Raw genomic sequence first — 12,050 nt, 5'->3', positions numbered from 1 at the left:
GCGTTTATGTTTATATTATTTAGTTTTAAGGACTTGAAAATGGTTCTTCAGCGCCAATAACAGTTCCTGCATGCATGCTACACTGACAGGTCATGTTGAGAGAAGTGTAAACTAACAAGTGCAGTAGGGGGCGGTATGCACCTTTACAGGTGGTTTGCAACCCGCCAATAAACACAGAAGAAGAAGACGCGCGGGCGCCCCCTGCAGTTTCTCTTTAGCGGTGTTGCCAAGCGCGCGGGAATTAAGCTGCTTTAACACTGTCGCCGCGGGTTGTTTTTCACGTCCGAGGATTTAAGCGACCCCAATAACGTGATATTTAGCTGCTAAAATGCGCATTTTACCGGGGAATCCCCCTCGAAACGAAATCGGGCTAGTTTTGAGTAGCACATGTACGGGGTTTGTTGTGAAAACCTGGCAACCCCGCTCTTTACCCACAGTCCTGTGCGCTGGAGGCGCTGCGTGCGTGAGGAAGATGGCGGAGTCCTCGGTAAGCTGCTTCTATGCTGTTTTAACCCGCTCTCGCTCTGCTGCCGCTAGTCGCTGTGGTTTACGAAGGCGTTATCTCATCACAGGTCGAGATCATCGAAGGCTGCCGGCTTCCCGTGCTGCGGAAGAACCAGGAGAACGAAGACGAGTGGCGTAAGTATCCTCCGCAGCTCCCCGGATGTAAACAAAAGACACGTTGTGTCTCACGGTAACCGCGATCAGCTGTTTGAACGCGTGCGGAGGCCCGGAGCTGAAGGGTAATTATGCTGTTGTTCCTTCGAAGCGTTGGCTGAGATCCTCAGCGTGAAGGACCCCCCCGGGAGGAGGCTCTATTATGTGCACTATATAGACTGTGAGTATTACCCGTGCATCCCTCACTGCTCTCGCAGACACTGTGTACCACGTGATTCTGGCTTTGTTTCTGAACATCTGCTGTATTCCCCTGTGAAAGTCAATAAGCGACTGGACGAGTGGGTGACCCCTGACCGCCTGGACTTGAAGAAGCTCCAGTTTCCCAAGAAGGAGGCCAAGACCCCGACGAAGAACGGGCTGCCGGGGTCCGTCCCCGGGTCCCCAGAGAGAGACGTGGTGAGGGCCCTGCCCTGCTCGCTGTCTGTGTGCCGTGCGCACCTGTACTAACCTCTCCTCCTGTGTGTTGTGATTCAGAGGAAGAGTCTGGAGCTGTGTGTTCCGGCTGCTTCGGCTCCTTCGAGAGGCAAGACCCTGCCCGCCCCGGTACTGACCAGCGCTCTGAGCAGTGTTTAGCGCTCGGACGCTTGAGTGTGGTGCTGCAGCATTAGTTCAGCAGCACATGCACGCTCTGTCTTCAGTTACTCGGCCTCCACAGTCTTCAGCGTCACGTGATCTTCAGAAATCATAATAATACGCTGATTTGCTGCTCTATTATTATTATTATTATTATCGGTGCTCAATTAAAGAAGCGGTCACTTTTGATCAGTTTAATGCGTCCTTGCTGAGCAAAAGTCTTTCTTTGATGATGATCAAGATTCTCCAGATCAGCCTATTATATTGATTTATGAAATAACACATCACCTGATGACTGCCAACGCGGGAATTAATATTTTTTAAATTATAAAATTAGAATTTTTTTAATAATTGGAGACTTCTTTCAAAAATGTGTGAAAATCTTGATTCCATATTTTTGACCGGTAGTGAATATAAAAGCATTTTTGTATATATTATAACATAATATGTGTCCCTGCAGCACAAAAGCAGTGTTAAGTCGCTGGGGGATATTTGTAGCAATAGCCAACAATACATTGTATGGGTCACAATTATACATTTCTCTTTTATGCCAAAAATCATTAGGATATTAAGTAAAGATCATGTTCCATGAAGATATTTAGTAAATCTCCTACCGTAAATATATCAAAACTTAATGTTTGATTAGTAATATGCATTGCTAAGAACTTCATTTGAACAACTTTAAAGATGATTTTATCAATATTTAGATTTTTTTGCACCCTCAGATTCCAGATTTTCAGATATTGTCCGATCCTAACAAACCATACATCAATGGAAAGCTATTTATTCAGCTTTATTCAGATGATGCATACAAGACCCTTACGACTGGTTTTGTGCTCCAGGGTCACATTTATTCTCATCACTCGTTACAAACACTCATTATCTCCATTTTATAATGCGAGGAAAGTGGCTGGATTTCACTCATTTAATTATTATTATTATCAGAATCAGAAAGAGCTTTAATGCCAAGTTTGTTTGCACAGAGACGACTCCAACGCACGGATAATAAGAAATATGTGAATAAACTATATGTATGTGTCTGTCTACAGCAGCCGAGCTTACTGGCAAACACCACTTTATTCAGAAATGTTAAATTGATTTTGAGAGTGCTCTGTGCTGAGAAAAGGTTGTCCGTCTTTCTGATGGCTGTTTCAGAAGAGGAAAGCGGAGTCTGTGTGTTTGGCCACACAAGTGAGCGCAGCAGTGACTCCAGGGCCGTCTGCAGAGGAGAGCCAGGCCTCGGTGTATCCGGCCCTGAGAGACTCGTCCTTCAGCGTCCAGCCGCTCGCCGCGCTCAGCACGGTAAACACCAGCTCTCACAGCTCTCACACATGCTCAGAGATTCCTTTGGTATTTCATTCTTTGCTCTTTCTTCTGGAAGAATGGCACCACACGTCGACTTATCCCTCCTCCGCCGGGAAGAAAACGGAAAACTTGCGGAGGGACGGACGAGGTAGGATATGAATACATTCTTACAGTCAAACATCACGCATCCCATTGTTCCTATAAATCTGTTGGTTTACAGTGAATTTATAACAGCTCGTGCCTAACAACGCCCCTCAGCTGTTATAATTCACTGGCTTCTTGGGGCTTATTGCTTTAGTGTTCCCTGTATCAAGTAAAATGTCCCAAAGCTTTGCATCCACTTGTTTTTCTGTTAGATGGTAAAGGTGTTCCAGAATAACGACCCTCGCTGCTCCACCATCTATATGCCGCCAGGAGAGGTCCGGCTCCTTTTCTTCCCATTGCCTTTGTGTTTCTGATCAAGTGGAGGCATAGGGCTTCTAGACGAAGTGTGCAGCTTTAGCTCAAAATACACTGGATCTTGTAAATGCAGAAAACTGTCTTTTTAGGCATGAGTCCGAGAGTGAAGCCTCTTTGCAGTGTAGAGATCTGTTGTAAATGCATAGGTCCTGCACTGCTGTTGGATGCTGTAGCACAGTGTCTGTGATTGCTCTCAGGATTCCCAGGACAGCTCCGATGGCATCCCGTCAGCCCCTCGCATGACCGGCAGTCTGGTGTCGGACCGCAGTCACGATGACATCGTCACACGCATGAAGAACATCGAGTGCATCGAGCTGGGCCGGCACAGGCTGAAGCCGTGGTACTTCTCTCCGTACCCGCAGGAGCTCACCGGACTCCCCATCCTCTACCTGTGCGAATACTGCCTCAAGTACCTCAAGAGCCTCAAGTGTCTGCAGAGGCACCTGGTGAGAGCCAGACAACACCGTCAGCATCACACACGAGTGCCGTCTCGGCAAAACCGCGCTCAAGTCTTCAGATCGGTTCCGTATGTTTTTGAGGCGTATAAGGAGAAGTAGCTCAAGTGGGCTTAGCCTGTACTCTGTTATTGAGTTGCTGGTGTCCTTTATTTGTGCAGGTCAAACTATTCTTACAGTTCAGTTTGTCAAGCTAGCTGATGTCGTTAAATTCAGACTAATGAGACGTTTCCAATCAGTAAAGCGAAGCTTAATTGTGAGCCTGCAGTGTTAAGTCGCTGGGGGATATCTGTAGCAATAGCCAACAATACATTGTATGGGTCACAATTATACATTTCTCTTTTATGCCAAAAATCATTAGGATATTAAGTAAAGATCATGTTCCATGAAGATATTTTGTAAATCTCCTACCGTAAATATATCAAAACTTAATGTTTGATTAGTAATATGCATTGCTAAGAACTTCATTTGAACAACTTTAAAGATGATTTTCTTAATATTTAGATTTTTTTGCACCCTCAGATTCCAGATTTTCTAATATTGTCCTCTCCTAACAAACCATACATCAATGGAAAGCTTATTTATTCAGCTTTCAGCTGACGCATACATCTCAATTTCGGAAAATTGACCCTTATGACTGGTTTTGTGCTCCAGGGTCACAATTATAAAAATTGATATTTATATTTTTAAGGTTGGTTATTTAAAAAAAATGAATTTTTTAAAAATTGCCTGCTACATTTGTTGTTTTCTGCTGGCAAGCACCTGAGCGCAGACGCACTGATGACTCTCTGTCCGTTACATTCACAGACGAAATGCAACCTCCGACACCCGCCAGGAAACGAGATCTATCGTAAAGGAACTATATCCTTTTTTGAGATTGATGGCAGGAAAAACAAGGTGGGTAACCTGTACTTCGTGATTGGAACGGACCGATCAGACAGAAGCTGTCCAACACTGGAGCAAGGACTGGATAGCGAGGCGCTTATTTGTAGAAATACATTTGACCTTTTTTTCTTTCCTCCAACCGCACAGTCATATTCCCAAAACTTGTGTTTATTGGCCAAATGCTTCCTGGACCACAAGACCCTGTCCTATGCCACGGATCCTTTCCTCTTCTACGTTATGACCGAGTATGACTCGAAGGGTTTCCACATAGTCGGCTACTTCTCCAAGGTAAGCAGAGGTCTGCTGGCATTAGTATGAAATATTGAAACATAAATAGACATAAATGTTAATTGTATGGTTTTTGTTATTTATCGTTTTTACCATGAAGATAGCCTTGCCTGCGTGATAGCATTGTGTTTTTATAGTCTGTGCTTTCCTCCCGTTAAAGGAAAAGGAATCAACCGAAGACTATAATGTGGCCTGCATTTTGACTTTGCCGCCTTACCAGAGAAGAGGCTACGGCAAACTACTGATTGAGTTTAGTGAGTAATCGTACGGTTATTTAGTGCGCATTAAAATGTGATCATAGAATGATTGAGAAGTATTAAGCAGACCTGCTCTGATGCTAAGTCGTGAGTGATTGTGTGTGTGTGTGTGAGGTTATGAGCTCTCGAAAGTGGAAGGGAAGACAGGCACTCCGGAGAAGCCTCTGTCTGATCTGGGTCTGCTCTCCTACCGCTCTTACTGGACGCAGACCATCCTGGAGATCCTCATGAACCTCGAGCCAGAGGATGGAGAACGGCCACAGATCACCATCAAGTAGGTGCCGCCATCTTTCTGAAACTCAGCCTCACTTCAGTTTTATCGACAAGCCAAAAATCTGAACCAAGAAGCGTATTTGGGTGAACCTTAGTCTCACTTTTGTTTTGTTTTTTTGCATAAATAATATAAAGCCTTTTTGTACCATTAATATTTTAGCATTATGGCATCATTTTTGTGAGTGTTGTCATACACGTAGTGTTCTCTGCCGCTTTGCAGTGGATGCAGTGCACTTCACGTGTTTAGTTTAATGTGAGTTTAGGAGCGCAGTGTGCAGCAGTTACGCTCTCACATTTGTTCAATTTAATCTTCTAAACTAAATAAAGCTATAAGCCCCAAGAAGCCAGTGAATTATAACAGCTACGGGGCGTTGTTAGGCACGAGACCAAACAATGTAGCTCCTCAGAAACAGTTGTGGTTGCTACAAAGTGGTTGCCGAGCAACACACAAACGTAAACAAAGGTGTGTGTTACTTTGTAGCGAACGGCTTCGAGCGCGGCTCAGCCAATCAGAGTCAAGCACCGGAACTCTCCGCTTTATAATTGCAATTTTACTACTCTAAAGTAAAAGAAAATACAGTAATAAAAATATATGTATTGATTTTTAAAAAAATATTCCAGTAGTAATGTTTGTGTCTTAATGTTGTTGTTGGTATTATTTTATAATCTCACTGGCTAAAATTTTATGCTCTTAATATTCTGACTATTTATTTTTACCTTTGGTATTAAAAATGGTATTGGATATCAGTATTTTAAGACGTTATACCCGCAAGACATTAAATCGCAAGCATACATCATGGTAAGAGTAGTTGTGCTGCCTTTAGTTTATGCAGATTTTAATCAAATTGTCTAGAACTGAGGATTCACATCACAATAATGAGAATCTAATGATTAACTTTAGTTTGTTTTTTCCTCATAAAGAATGTTCTTTTGATTTTGGGGTTGAATATGACCCTAACACTTCTTCCTGAGATGTACCCGGCTCCAATATGGCTCAGTGGTTTTAATAAAGCTTTTAAAGAGACAGTTCACCCAAACATGAAAATAGCCCGTGATTTACTCACCCTTGAGGCATGCTGGCTGTGCATGACTCTCTTCTTTCAGACGAATCCAGTCGGAGATACATTAAAAAATGTCCTGGCTCTTCCAAGCGTTATGCGTACTGCGCCAATCCATTAATTCTAGGCTTGCGTCCTGCATTATCCGCTGGAACGCCACTCTCTCGTGAACGCGCATACAGTTAGCGGAAGCTAGAGATTACGGTTTATTAAGTTTTAAATATGGATATTTTTCTCACACACAAACATCGATTCTCTTCAGGAAGCCTTTATTAAACTGCTGGATGGATGTATGCTCTTTATTGGACTTCTTTTGGACTGTTGAAAAGTAACACCCATTCACTGCCATTATAACGCTTGGAAGAGCCAGGATATTTTTAATATAACTCCGACTGGATTCGTCTGAAAGAAGAGAGTCATGCACAGCCAGGATGCCTCGAGGGTGAGTAAATCACGGGCTATTTTCATGTTTGGGTGAACTGTCTCTTTAAAGAGGTCTGTTTGTAAGGTAGGTTGAGGTTTTTAATCTTACATGATTTGTGGATTCTCTCAGTGAAATCAGTGAGATCACCAGCGTCAAGAAAGAAGATGTGATATCAACTCTTCAGTACCTCAACCTCATCAATTATTATAAGGTAAGCGATCACTTAGGATGCTTGTTTTCAGATTAAAGTCTACAATTCACATCACATTCAAGGCCATACATGTACTTAATATTAAAAGAGAAGTTTTATTTATAATTCCAAGAAGTCTTAAATCTGGGGACGGAAGAACATGGATCATGAAAAGGCTTAATGTGATTATTAAACGTCAAAAGGCTGTGTTTTCAATAAGTTAATAAGAGCTCCGCAGCTTTCAGTGTCTGGATATAGTGCGGCTGCCAGTTTCAGAGCAGTTCTCAATCAGGGAAGAGTGCGCATTTATGCAAAGTATTGCTAATTATCTTCTGTTAATGAATCATGGTGTCAGGTCTTTAAAACGTATTGTAAAAACCCAACAGATTATTGCATTTGTTTGTCTTCTGCTTGACTTGAGCTGGGTTTGTTGGTCTCCCGCAGGGTCAGTATATCCTCACATTATCAGAGGACATCGTGGAGGGGCATGAGCGGGCCATGCAGAAGCGGCACCTCCGTATCGACTCCAAATGCTTGCATTTCACTCCTAAAGACTGGAGCAAGAGGGGCAAGTGGTGACGACCGGCCGCTCGCAGTGGAGGAGGACAAACACAGCTCAGTGACTCCACAGTCTTACAAAATCCATAATGCTGTCAGACTCGTGTCCGTCTGTAGAACGCAGGAATGTCTTTTAAATGCAAGCGTCTCTCCCATTATTTCTCTATTGCCTCCTAAAGATCAGTGTTCATGGTTAATGCCATGTTTTATCTCTGAAGTGACGTGGTCCTGTCCGTTTTCGGGGCAGAGCTGGTACAGGATACGTATCATTTGGTGCATATAGCTGATTATTATATATAGGTTATTATAGATTGGCACAGTGGCTAAGAGCACACATTGTTTCTCATTTATATCATACGTTTGATGTACAGCATCTTTGTAAATATATTTTTCCCTCCAGATTTCTGTGTGATTCTGTGGAAGCGCCCGCTAGTGACTGTGACAGTAACGTTTATGCATGTCATTCATTTTTAAATGTAAACCAGCTAAACTGTTTGCACAAAATTAGTGTCTTTTAGGTAAATTAAAAAAAAAAATCTTCTGTATAGTTAGAACTGAGATTGTAGCTTTAAAGATACAGTTTTATATAATTTAAAATACTTGCCTGAAGATATTTTCTGTTGTTTTATAATTGGTTTAACCCTCTGGTGCTGAAAAAGTTACGCTTCGACTCGACTGGGATAGAAAGAAGCATGATGATGTTTGAGGAACTTGCTCTCTGAGCACAATTGTGGATATAATATAAAATGCTGAATGGTTGTAGTGGTCACACTTGTGCGGTTCATGATCATAAATGACTGTCATAAGAAATGAATCATGCACGATGAAGAAAACACACACACACAGTGGGCTTACAAACGTGGTTCAACTAAAATATCAACAGTGCAAAATAGCCACACACACACACAGCAAATATTTGAAATAAAGATCGCACAAATCACAACATATTTTGGCGACAGATACCCAAAAGTGAGCTAAGTCCTAATTTGTAATAACTACATGTTTGTGTCTATTTTACACCCTTGATGTGTTAGAGTTTCACCCGTTCAAGCTGTGGGCCTTTTTCTAGCATTGTGGCAGAATTATTGATTCAGCTTCACAAGTTTGCTATTTGTAAGTCGCACCAGAATTGAAACATTTTGCTGCTGTTGCTTTTTTTCCACATTGTGACTGATTTGTAGATTGTACATAAAATACGTAAAATGTAAAATTTTTCTGGTTGCCATCAACCAAAGCCTGCATTGTTTCCTGAAGCCAGCAGCTGGCGCTGTAAGCTTGGGCCCGCTGTCGCTGCTCGCAGGCATGGTTAGAGACCAGACACTGACAGTGTGCTTTATGTTCATCTGAAGAGGCTGATCACATCGATGTGACGCCTGGTTGTGCCACTTACAGCATGCTGTGAAACCATCCTCTAATATTTCCCCAAATTGCTTCAGACTTGGTCTGAATAATGACAAGACTAATGTAAAGCTGCAATATCAAGAGTTGGTGGTTAGACAGGCAAAGCTTAGGAAATGCTCTGCCCCTATTTCACTAAAGTGTCAGGATCACCACAAATGGTAAATATATTGTTCTCATCAAGCCAAACAGCTTTACTCATCACAGTCGTTAGCTCTGGCCAACAGGGGCTTGGCTTCAGACGGATTGTGTTATTATGCCAGGACTTTGAAGGTGCTATGTTTTAAAATGATTTCACCACGGCAAAGAAAATGAAAACATGAAGTGTTTCACATCTTCTAAGTGCATTGTCTAATTAAGATTAAATTTGTGTTGTCATTTTGGTCAAACTTTCAGAGAAGAATGGTAAACTGCTACCATTATAAGTAGCCTGTGTCACTTTTATGCTGATATTTAGTGTATATACAACAGCAGTCAAGTGTAGTCTAATGCCGAAAGCATGTCTTCATGTAAAATAAACCATGCGTCTTCATGCTGAAATCTACTGTAAATGTACATTTTAAATGTAAAAGTGTTGTGAACTGGGTGGAACATATGCCATCCTCCTTCTGAAATCTGTAAGTTGTTGTTGTATAGTCATATTGAATGGGTTCTATAAAAACTGTAGAGTCCAGGTGAGTTGTTTTTCTGTGTATCTTTAACTGCAAATCCACATTTTGAAACTGATTAAAAAATAAATCAAACTATAGGAGGTTCACATCTTTTTCAACCATTTTCATCTCTGATGAGTGTGCATCCATGCAATGTTTTTAAAATATTCTTCAATGATACTTAGTTTCATTAGATTTTGCCTCAAACTAATTATTGTATCAAGCAAAGTTAATGACGTGCATGAGAAAGCTAGACCGATTTAACGAGGTCTTCGGTTTCAAGACTCTGTTCATGTGAGAGGGTGGAAAAGCACTTTAATAATGTAAAGCTCTCCTCCGCCGCTGGTTAGGAGTGTTTGTGTGAGGGGAAAGAGGGATTATTTTGTAAATCTCCTACCGTAAATATATCAAAACTTAATGTTTGATTAGTAATATGCATTGCTAAGAACTTCATTTGGGCAACTTTAAAGATGATTTTCTCAATATTTAGATTTTTTTGCACCCTCAGATTCCAGATTTTCTAATATTGTCCTCTCCTAACAAACCATACATCAATGGAAAGCTTATTTATTCAGCTTTCAGCTGACGCATACATCTCAATTTCGGAAAATTGACCCTTATGACTGGTTTTGTGCTCCAGGGTCACAATTATAAAAATTGATATTTATATTTTTAAGGTTGGTTATTTAAAAAAAATGAATTTTTTAAAAATTGCCTGCTACATTTGTTGTTTTCTGCTGGCAAGCACCTGAGCGCAGACGCACTGATGACTCTCTGTCCGTTACATTCACAGACGAAATGCAACCTCCGACACCCGCCAGGAAACGAGATCTATCGTAAAGGAACTATATCCTTTTTTGAGATTGATGGCAGGAAAAACAAGGTGGGTAACCTGTACTTCGTGATTGGAACGGACCGATCAGACAGAAGCTGTCCAACACTGGAGCAAGGACTGGATAGCGAGGCGCTTATTTGTAGAAATACATTTGACCTTTTTTTCTTTCCTCCAACCGCACAGTCATATTCCCAAAACTTGTGTTTATTGGCCAAATGCTTCCTGGACCACAAGACCCTGTACTATGACACGGATCCTTTCCTCTTCTACGTTATGACCGAGTATGACTCGAAGGGTTTCCACATAGTCGGCTACTTCTCCAAGGTAAGCAGAGGTCTGCTGGCATTAGTATGAAATATTGGAACATAAATAGACATAAATGTTAATTGTATGGTTTTTGTTATTTATCGTTTTTACCATGAAGATAGTCTTGCCTGCGTGATAGCATTGTGTTTTTATAGTCTGTGCTTTCCTCCCGTTAAAGGAAAAGGAATCAACCGAAGACTATAATGTGGCCTGCATTTTGACTTTGCCGCCTTACCAGAGAAGAGGCTACGGCAAACTACTGATTGAGTTTAGTGAGTAATCGTACGGTTATTTAGTGCGCATTAAAATGTGATCATAGAATGATTAAGAAGTATTAAGCAGACCTGCTCTGATGCTAAGTCGTGAGTGATTGTGTGTGTGTGTGTGAGGTTATGAGCTCTCGAAAGTGGAAGGGAAGACAGGCACTCCGGAGAAGCCTCTGTCTGATCTGGGTCTGCTCTCCTACCGCTCTTACTGGACGCAGACCATCCTGGAGATCCTCATGAACCTCGAGCCAGAGGATGGAGAACGGCCACAGATCACCATCAAGTAGGTGCCGCCATCTTTCTGAAACTCAGCCTCACTTCAGTTTTATCGACAAGCCAAAAATCTGAACCAAGAAGCGTATTTGGGTGAACCTTAGTCTCACTTTTGTTTTGTTTTTTTGCATAAATAATATAAAGCCTTTTTGTACCATTAATATTTTAGCATTATGGCATCATTTTTGTGAGTGTTGTCATACACGTAGTGTTCTCTGCCGCTTTGCAGTGGATGCAGTGCACTTCACGTGTTTAGTTTAATGTGAGTTTAGGAGCGCAGTGTGCAGCAGTTACGCTCTCACATTTGTTCAATTTAATCTTCTAAACTAAATAAAGCTATAAGCCCCAAGAAGCCAGTGAATTATAACAGCTACGGGGCGTTGTTAGGCACGAGACCAAACAATGTAGCTCCTCAGAAACAGTTGTGGTTGCTACAAAGTGGTTGCCGAGCAACACACAAACGTAAACAAAGGTGTGTGTTACTTTGTAGCAAACGGCTTCGAGCGCGGCTCAGCCAATCAGAGTCAAGCACCGGAACTCTCCGCTTTATAATTGCAATTTTACTACTCTAAAGTAAAAGAAAATACAGTAATAAAAATATATGTATTGATTTTTAAAAAAATATTCCAGTAGTAATGTTTGTGTCTTAATGTTGTTGTTGGTATTATTTTATAATCTCACTGGCTAAAATTTTATGCTCTTAATATTCTGACTATTTATTTTTACCTTTGGTATTAAAAATGGTATTGGATATCAGTATTTTAAGACGTTATACCCGCAAGACATTAAATCGCAAGCATACATCATGGTAAGAGTAGTTGTGCTGCCTTTAGTTTATGCAGATTTTAATCAAATTGTCTAGAACTGAGGATTCACATCACAATAATGAGAATCTAATGATTAACTTTAGTTTGTTTTT

General features: G+C 41.4%; 2 protein-coding genes across 3 annotated transcripts; both read left to right on the top strand.

Annotated features, from left to right (window-relative positions):
* Positions 1-406: 406 nt before the first annotated feature.
* On the top strand, positions 407-9,474 carry LOC107571519 (histone acetyltransferase KAT5-like). Of its 2 annotated transcripts, XM_016257838.1 has the most exons (15): positions 407-487; positions 573-639; positions 770-838; positions 938-1,074; positions 1,153-1,221; positions 2,407-2,553; positions 2,633-2,704; positions 2,913-2,975; positions 3,213-3,461; positions 4,278-4,367; positions 4,503-4,643; positions 4,804-4,897; positions 5,015-5,174; positions 6,785-6,866; positions 7,290-9,474. In XM_016257838.1, exons 1-15 carry the CDS (start codon positions 473-475, stop codon positions 7,422-7,424), a joined length of 1,590 nt encoding a protein of 529 aa, XP_016113324.1. In that variant the 5' UTR covers positions 407-472; the 3' UTR covers positions 7,425-9,474. The 2 variants fall into 2 exon arrangements, with proteins under 2 accessions (XP_016113324.1, XP_016113325.1); XM_016257839.1 differs by lacking the exon at positions 2,913-2,975.
* Positions 9,475-10,113: 639 nt separating this feature from the next.
* On the top strand, positions 10,114-11,181 carry LOC107571520 (histone acetyltransferase KAT5-like). The gene is made up of 4 exons (XM_016257840.1): positions 10,114-10,334; positions 10,470-10,610; positions 10,771-10,864; positions 10,982-11,181. The coding sequence occupies exons 1-4, from the start codon at positions 10,218-10,220 to the stop codon at positions 11,143-11,145; spliced, it is 516 nt and encodes a 171-aa protein (XP_016113326.1). The 5' UTR covers positions 10,114-10,217; the 3' UTR covers positions 11,146-11,181.
* Positions 11,182-12,050: the final 869 nt, after the last annotated feature.

Source organism: Sinocyclocheilus grahami, unplaced genomic scaffold (assembly GCF_001515645.1).
Source record: "Sinocyclocheilus grahami isolate Dianchi unplaced genomic scaffold, SAMN03320097.WGS_v1.1 scaffold1606.1, whole genome shotgun sequence".
Taxonomy (NCBI): Eukaryota; Metazoa; Chordata; class Actinopteri; order Cypriniformes; family Cyprinidae; genus Sinocyclocheilus; species Sinocyclocheilus grahami.
The sequence above is the reverse complement of the archived record's forward strand: the minus strand, read 5'-3'. Positions and strand labels throughout refer to the sequence as shown.